The 21,450-nt window shown below is 44.3% G+C and overlaps 1 protein-coding gene across 2 annotated transcripts in view; it reads right to left on the bottom strand.

Annotated features, from left to right (window-relative positions):
- Positions 1-1,856: 1,856 nt before the first annotated feature.
- Positions 1,857-21,450, bottom strand: part of LOC117354710 (oocyte zinc finger protein XlCOF6-like) — a 31,104-nt gene continuing 11,510 nt past the window's right edge. For both annotated transcript variants that reach the window (XM_033932610.1, XM_033932609.1), the window contains exons 2-3: positions 20,275-20,401; positions 1,857-7,731 (exon numbers count right to left, since the gene is read on the bottom strand). In XM_033932610.1, the coding sequence (XP_033788501.1) occupies positions 5,297-7,731; positions 20,275-20,401 (2,562 nt within the window). In that variant the 3' untranslated portion in view covers positions 1,857-5,296. The remainder of the gene's footprint in view (positions 7,732-20,274; positions 20,402-21,450) is intronic.

Below are 21,450 nucleotides of genomic sequence, written 5' to 3'. Positions count from 1 at the left end.
TTTTAGTTTATCCACAATCATGTCTAAGTTTTACATCCATCCTTAGGACCCCTGAGGAAGACGATAGAGTTGAAACACAGCCTGTGTTGGGTCCGTTCCTCTTTAAACTCTTCAAACCGTGTGGATAACGTATACAAATCAGAGCCCTATAAATTGTTCTGTGGTTCAATAAATCCGGCATAACGAACATCTATTCCACACTACTTTTTTCGTTGATTTCTGAGTTTGTGCGTGCACGAAGGCTGAAGATGGTAGCTCTATAGATTAAATCCGTTTCTAAGACCCATATGCTTTTGGGACAGTCACATCATACAATGCTTCTTATAATTTACCTGAGAATTATGGAGCTTTCTTGTCCTTGCATTCAGTTTTTAAAGATGGGGTTAGTCTACAGTTGCAAACTTGTATGGCAAGACAGACTGCAAGTTGATTGATGATCTGTATCTTATTTCTGTGTTGTTAAAAGCACTTTTCAATATCAGTTTCAGTTTTCTACAGTACTCCTTGCTAAATTTTTGGCTGAGTAATTTGGGTCAGGTTGTTGAACCTTCCTCTACTCTCTTTATATACATTTTCCTAGTCAGCCTCTCTTGTCCTACAGTCTTCAGTCCAATACCTTCAGTTATACGTTGCTTTCCATCAAGAAAGGTTGCCTTTCACATTTGTCCATCCCAAAATTCATTCTGGTGTCATCTGAAAAAAACCTTCTTCACTACTTGGCGTTGTTCCATAAAATTGTGATTTCGGGGACTATGGAGCTTCAGATTACCCAGAAACAGTAGGTGCGATGTTATCTGGGCGTTTATCAGCAATGTGTAATTTTTGGTGTCTTGTGAGGTTTTTATTAGGAATTAAAATTTTACCACACTCGGAACAAGACAAAGGTTTTTGAACACTGGGTAAGTTTTGGTGTTGTGTAAGGGGCATCTTGTGAATGAATCTTTTCTCACACTTAGAATGGAGGAGGAAGTGATGTCAATTTAGGCATAGAGCGACCCACAAATTGTAGATTAGATTAGATTAGTGACAGGTGGCACACTTCCCTCTCAATAGCACACTGTTGATGGTGAAAGCGGAGCACAAATACTGGGATGAAGGAGCTGAAGAAGGGAGAGAGGGTGGGCGTTAGGGGAGGATTCCAGGAGTGCTTAAATCAAGGTCAATTTGGAAATTCTTACACTAAATATGTTTGTGACTATATCATGTGGTATATCTGATATTGTTTAGAATCTTGGAAGATCTATGTTTAGGAAATACAAAATTTGGCCTAAACCCTGGATAACTTTGCATTATTGACTCATAATGTTGACTAAACACACCCACCAAACGTTTACTCCTCTATTTAGGGTTGATGTAGGATTCATCAGGGACGCATATTATTGCCTAACATGAAGCCTAATAGACAAAAATAATGTCCTACCATAATTTTGCTTCTAATTGCCTCCACAGGAAAACTGAAGGAGTGATAATAGTATTATCCTCGCCTTATATATGCCAAATTAAAAAAAGTAATTAAGACAAAGAAGGCAGTTATCTTCAGAGTGAAACAATGTTTTATTGATGATAAGAACCCAACAAAAATGTACAAACAGGTCACCAAAAATGGAGAAAAAGTGCAAACAGAAGTAAAAGCATCAAGGGCACATAGTATCATCAAGTTTTAACAAAGAACTGATAGAATACAAACATTCCCATCCCAAATACAAAGCAAGAGCACAATCACAGCCAGCTCAGGGCCCTGGACTCTGATGGGCCCCAAGGATCCAGAACAGAACCCCCACCCACCCAACTCCCACCAACCCCTCCCTTGGAGGAGTGCTCGGAAAGATGAGAGACCAAGATAGAGAAAAACGGGCAAGGAACCCACTACAATAGAAAAGGCCAACCTGAGTAGAGATGACAACGAAATCGCCCTCCCCCAGGCAATCCCACCCAGATCCCCAAAAATGAAGAAAAGAGAGACAGAGAGGCAAAGAGAGCAGGAAAGAAGAGGAAAAAGAGAGAGAGGAAAAAAAAGGAGGCTGCATATAGAGGCATGGCAGAGTAAGGGCAGAAAAAGAATGAGAGCAGAGAATCCATGGCAATCCATCACCAAAGCCACCAGACTCAGAGAGAATTCAAGGCTAGATTGCGGGCTTTATCCGGCAGTGAATCTATATACAGATCCCAAATTTATAGAAACAATTAGCCCCTCACCTGACCCTTCTCCAGAGAAGGCAGTTATCTGTAATTAAATTATTGCTGGGACAAGACCTATACATAATTTTTATTGCAGGATATGGAGGCCTTTTTTAAATTTATATTTATAGATTTATTGATTTTTCAAACTCATCACAAGATAACCTCTTGTTATAGAAAATCAAAGCATTAATATTAAAAACAACAGAATACAAGTAAATTTTCCCCCCAAAGAAATTTTTTTGCCCCCCAAATTAAACATCAAATTTAGTTTACCAGAGGTATTTCTTTTAGGATTGACAAAATATAATTTATAAATTACTTGAATTGAAAATTGAATCTTTAAACATCATTTGTTAAGCTCTTATTTGACCTCAATAAGATGGAGAAACAAAAAAGAAAATTTAAGGAGCTCTTAATTAATCATCATTATTTTAAAAAGAAAGGCTTAACATGGTTCAATAAGACAGGCCTTTTCCTTCTAATGCAGCCTATGTTATTTTTTCATGTCCAGGAAGCTACGGAGTTGTTCCGGTACAAAGAATATATATTTAAATACCGGTATATCGAACAATACATTTACATGGATAGCTTAACAAAAACATGGCACCCATTTTCCTTACCTCTTCCCTCATACCCCAAAAAAGGCTTTCTTCGTTCTTGAGTTGACTTGGGAAAACCCAGATCTTCTGACCAAAAAATAAGGTATGTGAGTGACGAGAAAAGATTCTCATTAAAGAATTTAAGTCCTGCTCAAATACGAATGATATTAGCAAAGTCCCTCTATATTCGATAGCCTCTTATGAATTTTCCAATATATCTGTTATATTATTAAAGTCAAATGATTACGGTTGTGGTTTATCAACCTAATCACTCTCTGTAGGTAAATCCATTTTTTTTATTAGGAAGATAGTAAATCCTATTTATTGGTGGAATAGTCTCTGTTGTGTATTTCAAATTCTCTGGAAGAAATTTTTTAAAGGAGTTAAAGCAGTAGACTTAGGAAAATTCAGTACTCTTAGGTTTAACCTTCTATTATAATTTTCTAATTGTTCAATTTTCCTTTGAAAGAACTGCCTTTCTTTAATGAAGGAACCTGAGAGCTTCTGCGTAGAAGAAATTTCTGCATCAGTTTTAGTAAATTTAGCATTAGTTTCAACGGAGGCCTTAACGTATCACTGCTAAGGCAAATCCACGCTGTTAAAATGATGATTCAACCTACCGTAAATGACTTTATTTGTCTCTGGCTTTGCCTTTACCCATTCCGAAACACATATTTAAACAGTTTAACTGCAAAATCTTTTCTTTCATATAGAGGAAACGCCCACCTAGAGTACATAAAGGCATACTATCGTCAACCAAAGTTCAAAGGAGGAATGGGTGCACCCAACATTGGACAATATTAGATAACAGTTGTAACGGATTGGCTCAAGGATTCAGACAAAACATGGATGCACATTGAAACAGCTCTGGGCCAAGGCTTCTGAAGTCGGAGATCAAGATCGTACTAAAAATGGTCCCGAAAGGGATTCCCCCTCGTTGACGTGCAAGCAACGCGCTGATATATTCTTTCCAGAGAGACAATGCTGTACACTGACACCTATATGTCATACACCTGGATTTATATCGGGAAGAACCAACGCCACCTACACACAATGGGCAGATCAAGGGTGCTACCTCTTAGGACAAATCTAGGAAGATGGATAATTTTGGTCCTTTGTAGATCTGCAAGAGGAATATGGAATTCAACAAAGAGACAACTTTAGATATAGACAAATAAAGGATTAAATTCAATGAAGGGCAAGAGATGACCTGGGCCTTGAGATAACAAATCTGGAACGAGCAAATAAGAGGGAGGAGATGGAAGAGGGTACATTCCATGCCAAATGGGAAGCTGATTTAGGCACTTTATGTACACTAAGGGCCCGATTCTAAAAACGGCATTCCGAATGTAAGTGGCAGTAGGAGTCCTACCGCCGGCTAAAGGACCAATTGCGAAGCACATTTAAAAAATAAAGAATCCATCGGGCTTTGGACGCCTACAAAATAGGTGGCATTCACGCATATAAAGAGGTGTCAAGGCACGCCTACGGACGCTTAAGGCCGGTGTAGGCATGTTCTAGGCCGGAAGCGTCCGTAGGCGTGCCTAGGCGATTCTCCTGCGAGTCAGACGCCTTAAATGTTGGCCTACCTTGAAGGCATCTATAGAGGAAAGACAGACGTGATTTCTGGACGCAGCGTCTGCCGTGGTAGGCGCCCATTTTGCAGACACAGTTTCCAGAATCAGGCCCTAAAGGAGCGGAAAAAAAGGATTAAGTATCTTCTCAAAAATATCAATTGCAAGCAACCCGATTGAAAACAGTTACAAAATCTTGTACAGTTGGAATTACACAGCAACGAGACTGTTCGAAAATATATAAACATGGCGGTGAGAAATATTGGAGGGAGTGGGGCGCCCTGGGCAATTTGTTTCACATACGAAGAAAGTTGCAACCCTTCTGGGAAGCAGTGAACTCGACAGGAGTTTCCATAGTGAAAATAGTATATTCTAAGAAGGCCGACTTTTTCCTACTACATTTCAAGCCCAGGGGAATAAAATCCGAGGCAATCAGCTTGTTCACAGTCTGTAAACTATCTCTTGAAAGCAACTTGGAAACAACCCTTGCTACCTACCATGGCCATGGTATTACAGAAATTGGATTTTGTCTACCAAATGACTAAACGCACAGCCCTATGGCGAGGTCAGTGTAAAATTTCAGCAGATATGAGAACTTTAGAAAACTTAGAAGACCCAAAAGAAAAGACATCATATTGACACCTGCATGGCTACACATGGTTTATCGGCCGCTTCAGGTTATACATTCTCCAACTTTGGACAAATCTGTATGATTAGTAGGTATTCCGTTCCTGGATAAGGGGAGGGTGGGAAGGGAGGAATTGGAAACTTTAAGACATTAAGTATGTTTGGTAAATGAGATATGGTTTGCAAACAGCCTATTCAGAGTGTGTAAGGAATAGCTTAATGAATAAAGCTTTTCAAAAAAAAAAAAAAAAAGAACATTTAAATGGTCTCTGATCTTTGATTGTTTTTGAGCTATTTCTTCTTAAAGAAGCTTTTTTACTGTTCTGAAAGTGGTGAAAGTTTATCAGTGCGTTCTGATTGGTGGTTTCTAAGGTCCGGTTTCTGAAAGTCTTCATTATCATACTCAGGACATGTACTTTGCGGCCTGTGTAAATTTTCTGAATTGAAGTTTTTCGCACTAACAAAGCCTGAAAACAGTCGATCGGCAGTGTGTAATTTTACGTGTCTCCTGCGATCTCTCTCATGAAAGTAACTTTTATCACACTGAGAACATGGAAATAGTCTCTCAACGTTGTGTAATTTCTGGTGTCTTGTGAGGTTTTTCTTAAGTCTGAACCTTCTACCACACTCGGAACATAAAAACCGTCTCCCACCGCGACAAACATTTTGGCACTCTGCAAGGTCTGGTGTCCGAAACCCATTTTTATCGTACACAGCACATGTAAATGGTTGCGGCCTAGCACATACCACAAATGATGTCTGTCTTTTGAGGCTGTCCTTATGAACGAAGGTTGTGTCAGACTGAGGACTTGAAAAAGGTCTCTCACCGGCGTGTAATTTTTGGTGCTTTATGAAGAGCCACTTACGAAAGAAGGTTTTACCGCAGTCAGAACAAGAAAAGGGTCTAACGTCAGCATGTATTATCTGGTTCCTGAGTTTTCTCTTCTGAACATTACTTTTATCATATTTAATACATGTAACTGGCTTATGATCGGTGTCAATTTTCTGAGGGGATAGTAGCAAATCTTTGTCTTTGGAAAGAGCGTGTACTTTTTTATGTTGATCAAGTCTCTCTTTATCAACATATCTTTTGTCACATTTAGAGCATGAAAAAGGTCTTTCGCCAGCGTGTAATTTTTGATGTCTGATGAGATGTCTCTTCTGAAAGAACCCTTTACTGCAGTCAGAACATGTAAACGGTCTCGGGTGTATTTTTTGGTGGTTTCTAAGTTTTCTTTTCCAAAAATCGGTTTTATCACACTCGGGAACTGATGAAACCGGCTCATCGCCTGTGTGAATGATCCGACGAGACATTAACAAATTCTCACCAGTAACGTTTTTCTCACATTCAGTGCGTGAAAACAGCTTGGCGCTAGCGTGCAGTTTCTGATGTCTCCTAAAGCTTTTCTTATGAAGGTACGTTCTGCCGCAGTCAGTACATGAAAAAGGTGCCTCACCGACAAGCAATTTTTGAAGCCTTATGAAGTGGGTCTTCTGAATGAAGCTTTTGCCACAGTGAGAACATGAAGGCGGTCTCACACCAGTGTGAATGTCTTGGTGGTTTCTGACCTCTGTTTTCTGAAAGAAGCTTTTATCGTATTCAGACCATGTAACTGGTTTAACCCCTGTGTGAATTTTCTGACGAAACACTAGCATTCTGTTCCTCACCAAATTTTCCTCACATTCAGAACATGAAACTTGTTTCTCACCAGGGTGGTTCCCGCGCTTTTCAGTCAGAGTAACTCGTTTACGGTTCGTGTGAATTTTCCGATGCGACAGTAGCATATCCTTGCAAATGATTTTTCTGCTGGGTTCAGAACACGACGACTTCTTACTGTGTAATCTTTGGTGTCTTCTGAGTTGGTGTTTTTGAATGAACCTTTTACCACATTCAGAACACAAAAATGGTTTCTTTTTGTGCAATTGTTGGTGTCTTGTAAGGTGATGCTTATGAGTGAACCTGATACCACACTGAGAGCACGGAAATGGTCTCACACCAGTGTGTGTTCTTAGGTGTGCTTCAGTACATGAAAACAGTGTTTTAGATGAATGGGAATTCTGGTGCCCCATTAAATATGATTCCGTATCAAAGCTTCCCCCCCAGGTGTCACTCAGAAATGATTTCTTCCCCGTCTCTTCTGTATGGTGGAGATTAGAAGATTTTTGCTCTTTGCTGATATTTGGGACAGATGTTTTTGATCTCAGCTGTCTCTGGTGAGTGAAAGATGTCATTTGATCACTGCTAGTTGGGCAAGTTCTCTCTCCCTTGTGAATTTCTCTGTGAAATATGAAACGTGATTTCCTATTGAAGTTTCTTCCGCAGATATCACAAAGAAAGGATGTCTTCCCTACCCCGTCTCTCTGACGCAGATTAGGCCGCATTCGATCACTGTTAATATGGAACTTTCTCTCTTTTCTTTGGAGAGTAACCCGGCGTTTTTTCTTCTGAAATCTTCTTCCGCAGGTCCTACAGGCAAAGGGCTTCTTCGTTTCCCCATCTTTCTGGTGGTCAGTGGAGTTTGTGAGCGCGCTGTCTCTTCTCTCACACTCAGTGACCCCATCTGGCGAGTCTCCCACAAAGTCTCTCTGCTCGTTCTCCGATTCCTTCTTACCGTGCCTTGAATGTCTCTTCTCAGTCCCCAGCAAAACAATATCGCAGTCAAATCCAGACTGTCTTGACATCTGGTCCATTTCTATCGCACCTTCTTCTCGATTCTCCTCGCTCTTCCTTCCTTGTGTGACTTCTAGGCCTGCAAAACATCAGAAGAAAGCATCAATCATTTATTAGTGAATGAGAAAATTATTCTGGGTTTTTAATCCTATCACAAAACTGCTCTGGAATTTTCACACACCTGCGGGAAAAGCAGGTGGGCCCAGAAATAGGGTTAGGTCAGAGCAGGTAGCATCGTGTATGGTATTTCAGGGGTAAAATATAGCAGAAAACAGTTATAAATCTCTAGGCATATGCTTGTTGCAGGTTTCCGAATCTCGCTGCATCTTTGACAGGTAGAAACCGACGTTTCGGCCACCATGCTGTGGCTTTCTTCAGGGTTTGCTCTGAAGTCTGCAGTGTGACTTTCTAAACAGTGTGACTTTGGAAATAGTGGGTTCACCGACCTGATTGGGAACAGGGCAGTCCACCAATTTGAATTTTGGCGGGAAAGTCAGTTGGTCAGGATGTGACAGCAGTCGTCCAATTCAAAAGTTTATTATCATCAAAATATCATATAAGAACATCAAAATTAAAAGGTCTTAAATGCAGACAAATCATATACAGTGGCACCATAATTCGTTCCAGAAGCATGCTCGTAATCCAAAGTGCTCGTATATCAAAGCAAAGTTCCCCATGGGCCATAATGGCAACTCGGATGATTCGTTCCTCAAAGCAAAGTTCTCCAAAGAACTTGGATGATTTGTTTCACTGACTTAATAGGTACATCTCCCCCTCCCCCTGACATATATCCCCTTCTTCTGTCTTCTCCCACTGCTGCTCACCACTTTGATACCCCACCTCACCCCGGGAACCGACTTTGCTTCTTCCCTGAGGCCACCGGTGCTGCTCCCTCCGTGACTGACATTGCCTCCCTCCTCCCCCCACTGACTGGCCATGTGTTTGCCTCACCATCCGTGCGCCGGTGCTGGAAATGCCTGCCGTTGGTTCGATGCTGGGCACATGCTCAAGGCCTTCTGGCTCTCACCCTCTCCGAGAGGGAGGCGATCTCGGTCGCGGAGGAAGCAGCGCTGGTGGCCTTGGGGGATAAGCAAAGCCGGTTCCCGGGGTGGGGTGGGGCTCGCATATCGAGTCAACGCGCGTTACTCACAAACCGAGATTTGACTGTATTGAAGAAATCTCACAATCCGCTAATTGCTCCCAGGAATAATGGTTAAAACCGGACCGTGTTTCGGCAGAGCTTTGTCTTCCTCAGGGGTCCTGATGGATGTTGGAGAAACTGAACCCGAGCAACTAGGCTTAGGGCGCCAAAAGGTTCATAAGCGCACTGATATGATCGTGTTTCATAACAAATTGAGCCCTGACTTAGAGTGACTTTCCTGCTCGAAACACGATCACGTCAGCGCTCTTATGAACCTTTTGGCACCTTAAGCCTAATTGTTCGTGTTCAGTTTCTCCAACATCCATCAGGACCCCTGAGGAAGGCAAAGTTCTGCCGAAACACGGTCCGGTTTTAACCATTATTCCTGGGAGCAATTAGCGGATTGTGAGACTTCTGCAATATATGCTTTGTCTGCATTTAAGACTCTTTAATTTCAATGTCCTTATATGATATTTTGATTCTAATAAACTTTTGAATTGGACGACTCTTCTCACATCCAGGGTCTCCCGTTCCACTTTTGTTGTTCCGGACTGATCATCGTTCTCGTGGCACAAAGGTCTCCTGCCTTTTGCTTTGTGGTTGCTCTTTTACCTGCTTTACCACTGCGCCCCTTACAGATTGACCCCCTGAACGTGCTGCCAGATACCTGTATATTTTCTGTGCTCTTATAAGTATTTAACAAATGACTCTCTGTCTGGTGGGCTTTTTGTAAAACACGCTGCAAACTGAACATTCCAATTCTGACGTCCCTTTTCTGAGCCTTTGACCTATACCAAAGTGGGCTTAAAATGTGTTTTCTTACACAGATGCTTTATATAATGACATCCTTCTTTAAAAGAACAATTACTTCTGCAATTTTAAATAAGAGTTGTTCAGAAATACAGGACAAAGAACAAAGGAAACAACCAAACACACCTAGGGGGAAAAAAGGGAAAATACTGTATGTCTTACCTGAGAATTTTCTTCCCTTAGTTGGCCCATGCCGTTCCGAACAAGTGTTTACTATTCCCTCCTACCAGCAAATGGCGGTAGTGAAAACTGATCTTGTCCAGTGAACTCGCCAGTATAACTTCCTGGTACTAAGTGGAAAGTACCTGTACGCATCAGCTAAGGCAGAAGGTTTCTTTGTAATGCATATCTATGCCCCATCAACCACTGCAGCTGCAATGATCGTCAAGCGAGCATAGCACCAATATGGCACTCGCCACCCTGTATATTGTAACCGGGTCTGTGGCCTGAACGAGCCTCCACAGCACCTCACAGTGGTTACACACACAACAACACCTGCGTGTGACCCGGCCTGGAGTCACCCTGCAGGCATGGACTGACACCAAGAGTAAAAGCAAAAATAAACCACAATTCTTCAGAAAAAATAAGTAAATCAAAACTCAGGATTTATTTTCTTTAAGGTAATAAAGTCATGATTCTTAGAAGTCCTACCAACAACAGGTAAGTAGAATGTCTTCAGTTCAAATTCAAACAGCAGAATAATGAACAGTCAAAACATAAATTCAAACACCAAAAAAAAATATATTTTTTCTTTTCTTCACCTCACTGGGCCTTATGCTTTCTTTAGCAATCAATTAAACCTGCTCCTAAGCAGGGCATTCAGTTCCTTACAAACTCTGACAACTCAATAGGGCAAAAGGCACTGGGTACCCTATTGTTAATGCTTCAAAAAGGAAGCCTCTGGCAGCCAAGCATTGCACTGCCAGGAAAAGGAGAGTGCCTCAGGTTTGCTTTAATTTCAGCTTATAATAGCTTCAAATTTTCCCTCCCAGATAATAGCAAACCTCTCCCTCAGTTCAGGCACTATCAGCTTCAACCAAAATGCAAAACAGTAAAAAAAAGAAAGTCCTCCAAGGTTCAGCTTCATTCAAACAGTCTCTCAAACAAAGAAAGCTGAACAAAATGCACTCACTGTTTCTTCAATGGTTAGCAGGTACAGCTGGTGGACAAACCAACTTCCATGGCTTCCTCAGCCAAGCTCATTTCTTCTGGCAGGTTGTTAGTCTCCATTGGAAGTTCCAGCTCAGCTACAGATTCTTCCAGGATATCTCCAGCCTCTTGCACCTCCATGGGTGTAACTGGTTCGCTCTTGCCTGGCCCAAGGAGCCTCTCAGGGAGGAAAGGTCCCAACCTTCTCCCTAACCTGCTTCCTTGCTTGTACACGGCTGCTGGTTTTATACTGATTGGGCTACGCCCTAACCCAGGGGTGTCAAAGTCCCTCCTCGAGGGCCGGAATCCAGTCGGGTTTTCTGGATTTCCCCAATGAATATGCATTGAAAGCAGTGCATGCAAATAGATCTCATGCAGATTCATTGGGGAAATCCTGAAAACCCGACTGGAGTCTGGCCCTCGAGGACCGACTTTGACACCTGTGCCCTAACCTGGCTGATTCAGCAGTCCTCAAGGCAGCTCTAGAGCTCCTCCTGTGGTGCCCTGGATATTGCTGGTCTAGGGAACTATTGGGAAACTCAGGCTCCCTCTGGTGGTCAGCCTGAGAATCAGCCAGATCCTCACTAGGACAGCTTTTACCTACTCTCTTCCGGGTTTTGCTGGGAGTCTTAGTAGAAACACTAACTGGAACCAGGTCAGGCACGAAGTCTGTCTGGTTACAATATACAATAATTGTTTTGCTTCTCTTTTCTAACTTAAGAGGAAAAGCTCTGGGCTTTAGTCTTCCAAAGGTGGCTCTCGGAACACTATGGCTCAACTAAAGGAAAGGAAATGATCAGGTAAGATTACATGACATTACTGATTTCTATTCCGCCTCAACCTTGCAGTTCTGGGCGGATTACAAAAGAGACAACTGGACATTTCCAGGATAATTACAGAGAGAATTCTGGTCATTTCCAGGAGAAGTTACAAGAATAATGGAGCTGTATATTTCAAGAGCTATAAGATGCTGTACAAATAGGAAATAGTGCAGATCCAGTATATATACCGTTAGGGAAGCAGTTGACTTGCTTGAGGCTAAAGAGAAGGGAACTCGTGAAGGGGGGAGGAAGGGGGGAGTTGCGTTGAGGGGGGTCCGGTTGGGATGTTATTTCACCTTCATCTGTCTGTTCGTTCTGGCCTGGTAGAGGGTAGCATAGCCCTACCAGTATACTCTTTCCCTTCACACATGGAATTTCTTTCCATAAAGATTCTGTATTGCAATTTCTTTCCTGTATATGAGTAATGATCATTCTGTTTTGACTCCATTCTGTCTTTAACATATAGCAGCATCCCTCTCCCCAGAACTATTGGGTGGGGAAGTCCAAGCTGACCCCGGCTAGCATGTCTAATCTGTAATACTTCATAAAAGGATGCTGTGATGACTACTTTGCCGCTTTATCAATTTCCACCAGGGTGGCTGGCTGGGCCCCTGACCAGGAGGTAGCCTGAGCTCGATTCAAGTTGGCTGTCAACCCCAGAAACATCTGATGATTCCTACAAATGTAGATGGACCCAATAGATGCTGCGATCCACCAGGCAACAGAACCCTTGAAGGCTGCTTGGCCATTTCAAGGGCAATAAAAAGGACAAAAAGACGATCAGAGAGGCGAAAATAATTTGTCTGCTTGAATGCCTTGAATGTCCTCTGGATGTCCAGCTTGTGCTACCTCCAGGCCAAAGGGTCAGAACCATCCTCCTCAAAACAGGGCAAACAGATTCCAGGTTCACATGGAACAGAAAAATCACCATGGACAGAAAGGATGGAACCGTGTGAATGGATGCCAATTCCTTCAAAACAGAGAGATACGTGTCCTGACAAAACAACGTTTCCAACTCCGAGATTCTTGAGCAACAAGGAAAACCACCTTGAGCATAAGGTCCTTAATGGAGGCCGAATATAAAAAGAGCCCCATAGAGTACCCGGAGAACCAAATTCAGGGAGAGGTTCTCTGCTGGGTAGGGAGGAGCAAAGGGCGCTCAAAATCCTAAGAGACCAGGGCCCATCGAGATAACTGCAGAAGCCACCTGGGCACTCCTATCCAAGGCTCCACTTCCAAAGATGCCGCCATGAAGCCATAAAGGTCCCAAACTATGGGCGGTGGCAGCTCATACAATCTGCGTTTTTGGGTCTGCAGCTTGGTTGCCCCTTCCTTTGGGAGAAAAACCATCCTCCAAGCTTTGTCAAAATGGACTCCCAGATATTCTGGGACCTGGGAAGGGAGCAGCTGACTCAACACGATTCACCACACAGCCCAGATCCTCCAGGAGGGCAATGGCTTGAGCAGTAGTCAGCCTGGCCTCTGCCTCCAAGCAGCCTAAATCAAACAATCATTCAACCAGGGTCAAACCTGTGTGCCATAGATGTGCTACCACCACCACCACCAGTTTGGAAAAAGTGCAGGAAAACTGCTTGTGATGATCTGCAATGGAGATACATAGATAGGCCTTCATAAGGTCTAAGGAGGTCAGGAACTTGCCCAGATGAACCGAGGTGATCACAGACTGCAGAGACTCCATGCAAAAGTGCTGGACACAGAGACAACCATATACCCCTTTCAGACCCAGGATGGGCCAAAAGGAGTCTTTCTTCTTCAGGACTATGAAATAATGGAATAAGAAGTTAACAACATAAGAGCTGCCAGACTGGGACAGACTGAAAGTCCATCATGCCCAGTATCCTGTTTCCAACAGTGGCCAACCCAGGTCCCAAGAACCTGGCAGAAACCCAAAGAGTAGCAACATTCCAGAGCTGAGATTGTGATGTCATAATGCCTCATTCCACCAATGCCTAAGAGCCAACATCAGCAGTGAGGTCACAATGGCTAGACTTGGCTCACATAAGAACATAAGAATTGGCGTGCTGGGACAGACCGAAGGTCCATCAAGCCCAGGATCCTGTTTCCAACAGTGGCCAACCCAGGTCCCAAGAACCTGGCAGAAACCCAAAGAGTAGCAACATTCCAGAGCTGAGATTGTGATGTCATAATGCCTCATTCCACCAATGCCTAAGAGCCAACTTCAACAGTGAGGTCACAATGGCTAGACTTGGCTCACATAAGAACATAAGAGCTGCCATACTGGGACAGACCGAAGGTCCATCAAGCCCAGTATCCTGTTTTCAACAGTGGCCAACCCAGATCCCAAGTAATGCTCTGGTCTTATTCCATCTCCGAAATGGACTCCACTACCCTCAGCTCATGAAGGTTCTGAAAAGTAAGGATGACAGCCTGACGCTTTATCTCTAAGTCACAGAAGACGTCAAAAAAGCAACAGAACAAAGCGGGCAAGTTCCAGGGAGTATTTATTCTTGACTACTTCCAGAACCCATTGATCTGAGGTAATGCAGGCCCACTTGTGGTGGAAGAGAGATAACCAACCCATTACCAGAGCCACAGAGGCCTCATTAGGCAGATTTGGAAGCTTCAGTCCTGCAATAGGATACGAGTCTCCAGATCTTGAAGGGTCTTTGTGTCCCAAAAACTGGGCCATTGAGCACTGAGCCAGCTGAAAACATTTGCTCCCTTGGAATGACCTTGCTCTGCTGAGGAGCACTGGAAACCTGTCTGCTGCAGCTGAGGATGATGGAGAGGCTGAGCCTCCCCCATGTCCTTCACTAACTTTCCAGGTCCTTTCCAAATAACAATCACCTTCACTTTTTTTTTTTTTAAAGGATCGCCCATTGCATTTGACATCTTTATTCATGGTTCCTCCTATCAGAGGTTATATTTATAAAAACGTTTTGGAGCGCTTACTTGCTTATCAGGCTGCAAGTTATGATAGGAAGCTACATACTCTGTTTGCGCGTTCATGTTCATATCCACTTTAGAAAACTATTAAAATTGATTCTATTTGCGAGGTTTCTTGGAAATTAAATGTGTTTATGACTTCTCTGTAGATCACTGCCCAGTCTCTTGTTTCTTGTAAACCACATCGATCTGAGAGGTTTTACGGTCTAGAAATGTGATGTAATGTAACCTCCGAAAGGGCAGCTGACCGAGGGGTTTCTTTGAAGCCACATCCACAATGGCAGCCACTGATCGGGAAGACACACTGAATTATAAAGGACATCCGCCTGGCTGCCCCAGACTCCAAGCAGCAGATCTCTGAGGAGTCTGGCAGCTGTTGCAAAAACCACTGCATTGCTCGAGCTATGCAGCCCTCATAGACGGTGGCTAGACACCAGACACCTCAAAGTCGAGAGCTAGCCAAAACTGTTGCTCTATATGCTTGTCGTGGAGCTCCCGGACGGCTGAGCCCACTTGCATGGGGATGACGGTTTTCGTGACTGCTATGAACAGCAGGTTGACATTAGTGTATAATCAGTACTTGTCCACCTTCTCATGGGCACAGATATACAGGCAGTCCACTCTGAGAGCTTTATCTGGGGATTCCCACTCTACTAACTTCACGCCATGTGAGAGCCTTGACAAGTAGGAAATGCTTTAGGGTCTCTTCCAATTCCTTCAACAGAGGGTCCCCTTCAGAGGGGTCAGCAGAAGAAACCTTGAGCAGCCCAAAGGTTTCAGTAACCTCATCAGAGAGAAGAGAAGAGCTCCTCCCAATGGAAAAGCTGGGATTGCTCCTCGACCTCCTCTCTTTGAGGAGATTCCTGCTCAAAATCTAAACCCAAAAGGGGCTGGGAGGTCTGAGAGACCATCTGGATCCTCCAGGGAGCATGCAGAATGGCCCTTCACAGCCACCCAGTTCCCTCTTCAAAATCTGAGCCCTGGAATAATGCCCCCATTGCTAACTGAGGGCCCAGACTCAGCCTACAAGGCTTGCTTAACTATTTGGGTTAAGTTCTGAAGCCCAAAAGTGGTAGGGGCCCCCATCTGGATCCCTCCCATCCCGCAGGTGAATACAGGGTGGGTAGGAGAGAAACGCCACTCCCACCTCTCCAAGCTTCAATGGGCGCTAAGAAACTGCAGCAGGAGCAAAAAAAGGAAAAAATCTAACATGGACGCCGATCCCAAAGACAACATGTGAGGTGGCGGTGGCGAAAAGAATGCTAGGAATGATAAAGAAGGGGATCACGAACAGATCGGAGAAGGTTATCATGCTGCTGTATTGGGCCATGGTGCGCCCTCACCTGAAGTACTGCATCCAGCACTGGTCGCCGTACATGAAGAAGGACACGGTACTACTCGAAAGGGTCCAGAGAAGAGCGACTAAGATGGTTAAGGGGATGGAGGAGCTGCTGTACAGTGAAAGATTAGAGAAACTGGGCCTCTTCCTTGAAAAGAGGAAACAGAGGGAATATGATCGAAACATTCAAGATAATGAAGGGAATGGACTTAGTAGATAAAGACAGGTTGTTCATCCTCTCCAAGGTAGGGAGAACAAGAGGGCACTTTCTAAAGTTGAAAGGGGAAAGATTCCGTACAAACATAAGGAAGTTCTTCTTCACCCAGAGAGTGGTGGAAAACTGGAACGCTCTTCCGGAGGCTGTTATAGGGGAAAACACCCTCCAGGGATTCAAGACAAAGTTGGACAAGTTCCTGCTGAACCGGAACGTACGCAGTTGAAGCTGGACTCATTTGGAGCACTGGTCCAGGGTGGTGGATGCCTGGAATGCGCTCCCGAGAGAGGTGGTGGAGAGTAAAACTGTGACTGAGTTCAAAGAAGCGTGGGATAAACACAGAAGATTTAGAATCAGAAAATAATATTAAAGATTGAACTAAGGCCAGTTACTGGGCAGACTTGTACGGTCTGTGTCTGTGTATGGCCGTTTGGAGGAGGATGGGCAGGGGAGGGCTTCAATGGCTGGGAGGGTGTAGATGGGCTGGAGTAAGTCTTAACAGAGATTTCGGCAGTTGGAACCCAAGCACAGTACCGGGTAAAGCTTTGGATTCTCGCCCAGAAATAGCTAAGAAGAAAAAATAAAAAATTTAAATTGAATCAGGTTGGGCAGACTGGATGGACCATTCGGGTCTTTATCTGCCGTCATCTACTATGTTACTATGGTCTTTGACCTGGGGGTCGCCGCGTGAGCAGACTGCTGGGCACGATAGACCACTGGTCTGACCCAGCAGCAGCAATTCTTATGTTCTTATCGGGACCGAAGTCTGGATTTCTCCATCCAGAAAAACCTGCTAAAGTGACCCCTGACTAGGGTTACCACATTTTTCTCTGGGAAACCCTGGACACATGACCATGCCCCAGTCCCTCCCCATTTCTGCCCTAGCCCCGCCCCCACAAAGCCTCCTGTCCACTGGATGAGCTCCAGCCGCGTTTGGAGGGCCTGGAGCATGCGCAAATGTATGTGATGTCATCCGTGCATGCTCAAAAGGCCCTCCAGATGCAGCTGGGGCTTGTCGGGACTTTCCAAATCCCGGACAAATGCTGGGTTTTGGAAAGTCCGTCCGGGAGCCCGGACAGTCTTCTAAAAAGAGGACATGTCCGAGTTTTCACAGATGGTCTGGTAACCCTAACCCTTGACTACTTTTATTGAAATACTAAGGCAGTGATTGCCAGGTTTTCACAATAAGTAAGTATAACCTAATGAATAAATTTTATTGTACAAATTGAAATCTAAAGATTTGACTGCAATGTTGCTTAGTGGAGTACATAAGAACATAAGAATTGCCGCTGTTGGATCAGACCAGTGGTCCATCGTGGTCAGCAGTCCGCTCCCGCGGCAGCCCTTAGGTCATGGACCAGTGCCCTAACCGAGACCAGCCCTACCTGCGTACGTTAACATAGTAACATAGTAGATGACGGCAGATAAAGACCCGAATGGTCGATCCAGTCTGCCCAACCTGATTCAATTTAAATTTTTTTTTTTTTTTTCTTCTTAGCTATTTCTGGGCGAGAATCCAAAGCTTTACCCGGTACTGTGCTTGGGTTCCAACTGCCGAAATCTCTGTTAAGACTTACTCCAGCCCATCCTCCTCCAAACGGCCATACACAGACACAGACCGTGCAAGTCTGCCCAGTAACTGGCCTAGTTCAATCTTTAATATTATTTTCTGATTCTAAATCTTCTGTGTTCATCCCACGCTTCTTTGAACTCAGTCACAGTTTTACTCTCCACCACCTCTCTCAGGAGCGCATTCCAGGCATCCACTACCCTCTCCGTAAAGTAGAATTTCCTAACATTGTTCTTGAATCTACCACCCCTCAACCTCAAATTATGTCCTCTGGTTTTACCATTTTCCTTTCTCTGGAAAAGATTTTGTTCTACGTTAATACCCTTTAAGTATTTGAACGTCTGAATCATATCTCCCCTGTCTCTCCTTTCCTCTAGGGTATACATATTCAGGGCTTCCAGTCTCTCCTCATACGTCTTCTGGCGCAAGCCTCCTATCATTTTTGTCGCCCTCCTCTGGACCGCCTCAAGTCTTCTTACGTCTTTCGCCAGATACGGTCTCCAAAACTGAACACAATACTCCAAGTGGGGCCTCACCAATGACCTGTACAGGGGCATCAACACCTTCTTCCTTCTACTGACTATGCTCCGGTTCAGCAGGAAGTTTCAAGTTTCAAGTTTAATAGTTCTCTTGATTGATCGCTTAGTCAAATTTCAAAGCGATGAACAATTTTAAATACATTCATTAAAAAATACAAAATGAACAATACAATACATACTTTAAATAATAACATAGGGTTAAAAACTAAGACATCATTTAGGGAACATAGGGAAGGAAGGGATTGCGAAATACAATTAGGAATAGTAAAGCAATACAAAGGAAAAGTACAATAGGAAGACTAATTAAAACATAGTTTAATAAAGTGTAATCTATGGCCTAGGGGTTACTAAAAGCATCTTTGAAAAGAAAGGTTTTTAAGTTACTTTTACATTTTCCTAGATCCTGCTCCATTCGCAAATAAATTGGGAGGGAATTCCAAGTCTGTGGGGCAGTCACTGAAAAGATAAACTGCCGTCTAGTATTAATGATCTTAAGCGAGGGAATAGTTAATAGATATTGTTCATTAGATCTTAATGTTCTAGTTGGATGATACGGAATTAATGATTTCTATAACTTGTCTAACTTTGTCTTGAGTCCCTGGAGGGTGTTTTCCCCTATGACAGACTCCGGAAGAGCCTTCCAGTTTTCTAGAGGAAGTAGCACAGGCCCTGAAGAAACCAAGGCGTGAAACGATTACGTAACCGTCGGGCTAAAGTTACGCGTCTCTCTTTTTTTCCTCTTTCAGATGCACCTACGAGAGTTGGTACATTAGCCAAAATGGAAAATATTTCACAAATGGACCAATGATGAATACACCACCCCAGGAAGGGCACAAAAAGAAATTTCGATTAGTGTCCTGGGTGCATGAGGTCCAAAACTTACGTTTAACATTGTACAAGTTTACTCTCTAAGATTCTTCATCGCAAATCCATAACCTTTTGATCTGTCTTTTTTTTTTTTTTTATTAACTTTATTCGCTGCACAGGGGAACAGAGCGAAGTCAGGCAGCCTACCCGAGTCTACTTTTTCTTTTAAAGGCTCCCTGGAGTTGAAGGGAGCCCGAGAGGGGGGGGGGGGGGATGGAGGATGGGGCCTACATCCCTTGCAGCAAAGGCCTTGTGGGGACAGAGCCGTGAACTTCATCTAGTTATCGCCCAAAGGTGATGTCTGAGAGCTGCAGAGATGTGCCCTGCGCTCACCCTGGTCCAGTCCATTAACTGGAGCTTTTCACGCAGTAGCAATCCCTTACGAGGGGGGTGATGAAAAGTTCAATCAACGATCTCAAACAATGTCAAAACAGAATTTCGTTTCTGCAAATTGTTCCCTCTAAGCTGAGCAGGTGTCCTCCAGCTGCATTGCTACCACTAGGGGGTGGAATATTTTCAGTCGCTAAGGACAGGTATGTTCCCTGGAGTCCTGCAGAACTTGCCTGTCCCTCACAATTGAAAAATGTGACAGTGAAACAGCACCCTCTATTGGTGAGACTGTGGGTGGAGGACTCCTGCTCAGCTTAGAGGGAACACTTACCAGATGTACAGATTTAGCCTCCACATGTCCTCTTTTCAGAGGCCTGTCTGGGAGTCCGGACGTCTTTCTAACCTGGGTTTTTGGCTAGAACATGGCGGGGCTGGGGAGGAATGGGCAGAGCTGGGGGCGGGGCCTTATGTCCGGGTTTTTACTTAGTGAAATCTGGTAACCCTATACTTAATGAAATAACATTCTTTTCAGCTACATTGGCAACCCCCCCCCCCCAAAAAAAAAAAAAGCCACTCAGAATTTAGGAAGTTGGTCGGTTGTGCTGAGAACTTTTCAGCACCCCCCTCATTATACTGGCAATCTCACTCGGAAAAGTTATTTTCTTTAACTCTATCTACTTCTAAGAGGGGATTACAACCCACTTGTCAGGAAGATGCAGCGTGGACTCTAAGGAAACCTATTCTGAGCCTTTTAATTTCAGTATAGACCAGCAGGTCTCAAGCAAAAGGACCAGTCTGTGCTACCGACCCAGAAACAGAGCAATACAGGACCTGGAGTTAGGGAAAACGTCACAAACGACCTTCAGTAAATCGGTCCCTCCATCTGCTAAACTCGGAGATAATTCCATCCTTACCTAGAGACATCAGGGTCTCATAATTCTCCTTCGTCACCTCCCAGTAAAGTTCCTTCTGCTCCGCATCTAAATATCTCCACTCCTCCTGGGTGAAAGCGATGGCAACATCCTCAAACGCCACCTGCATCTGAAACACAAACCAGAAGCACACTCAGGGACACGGGGAGGTCTAAGATGCACTAAGTTTTTACATTGTCACCGCTGGGGCCGCGGCTGCGCGGTAGCACCCCCTAATGGCCAGCAAAAGAAAAAGGGAGCAGGCGTACTGCTCGGGATGGACGCAGGCCCTACAGGTTATGTAATTAGAAGCGCAGTTCTTTTACCCAGTCAAAACCAAAATGCTGCTTGAAATATCCTTCAGTCTAGGGCAGGGGTGTCAAACTCAATCACACAAGGGGCCAAAATCTAAAATACAGGCTATCGCGGGTCGAATTTTTTATTAAGATACTTAGGGGTTCCTTTTATTAAGGTGCGCTAACCGGATTAGCGCATGCTAAATGCTAAGGCATCTATAATAATAAAACCCTTAGCGCGCATGCGCACTTGAAACTCCATGCCTCCGTGCCTCCGCATGCACAGTACAATAATCTCACCTTCTGCCGCCGATCACCCAAGCCGGTGTCAGCTGATTTCCTGCCTTCTGCCCTGTTCGTCAACGCCGGCTGACTTCCTGCCTTCTGCCGGCGATACGCTGGTGGGACTCCTCTTTTTCTCACATTAGCTTTAGTTTAGCTTTAGCCTCAGTTTCATCAAGCGGGGCCTTTGCTAGGTTGGCCCACTTCTATGATGTGAGGCGGGCCGGCCTAGCAAAAGCCCTGAGGCTGCCTGATGAAACCATGACTACAGCTAAACTAAAGCTAGCGGATGCTGGACAGGGGGAGCAAGGAAGAGAGAAGGGGTACTGCTGGACAGGGGGGAGGTAAAAGGAAGGGAGAAGGGCTACTGCTGGACAGGGGGAAGGTAAAAGGAAGGGAGAAGGGCTACTGCTGGACAGGGGGAGCAGGGAATGGGTACTGCTGGACATGGGAGGAAAAAGGAAGGGAGAACATGGACAGGGGCGAGGTAAAAGGAAGGGAGCAGGGGTATTGCTGGACAAGGGAGGCAGGGAAGGGGTACTGCTGGACATGGGAGGTAAAAGGAAGGGAGAACATGGACAAGGGCGAGGTAAAAGGAAGG

Source organism: Geotrypetes seraphini, chromosome 2 (assembly GCF_902459505.1).
Source record: "Geotrypetes seraphini chromosome 2, aGeoSer1.1, whole genome shotgun sequence".
Taxonomy (NCBI): Eukaryota; Metazoa; Chordata; class Amphibia; order Gymnophiona; family Dermophiidae; genus Geotrypetes; species Geotrypetes seraphini.
Note: the sequence above shows the minus strand (reverse complement) of the source record. Positions and strands in the feature narration are given on the sequence as shown.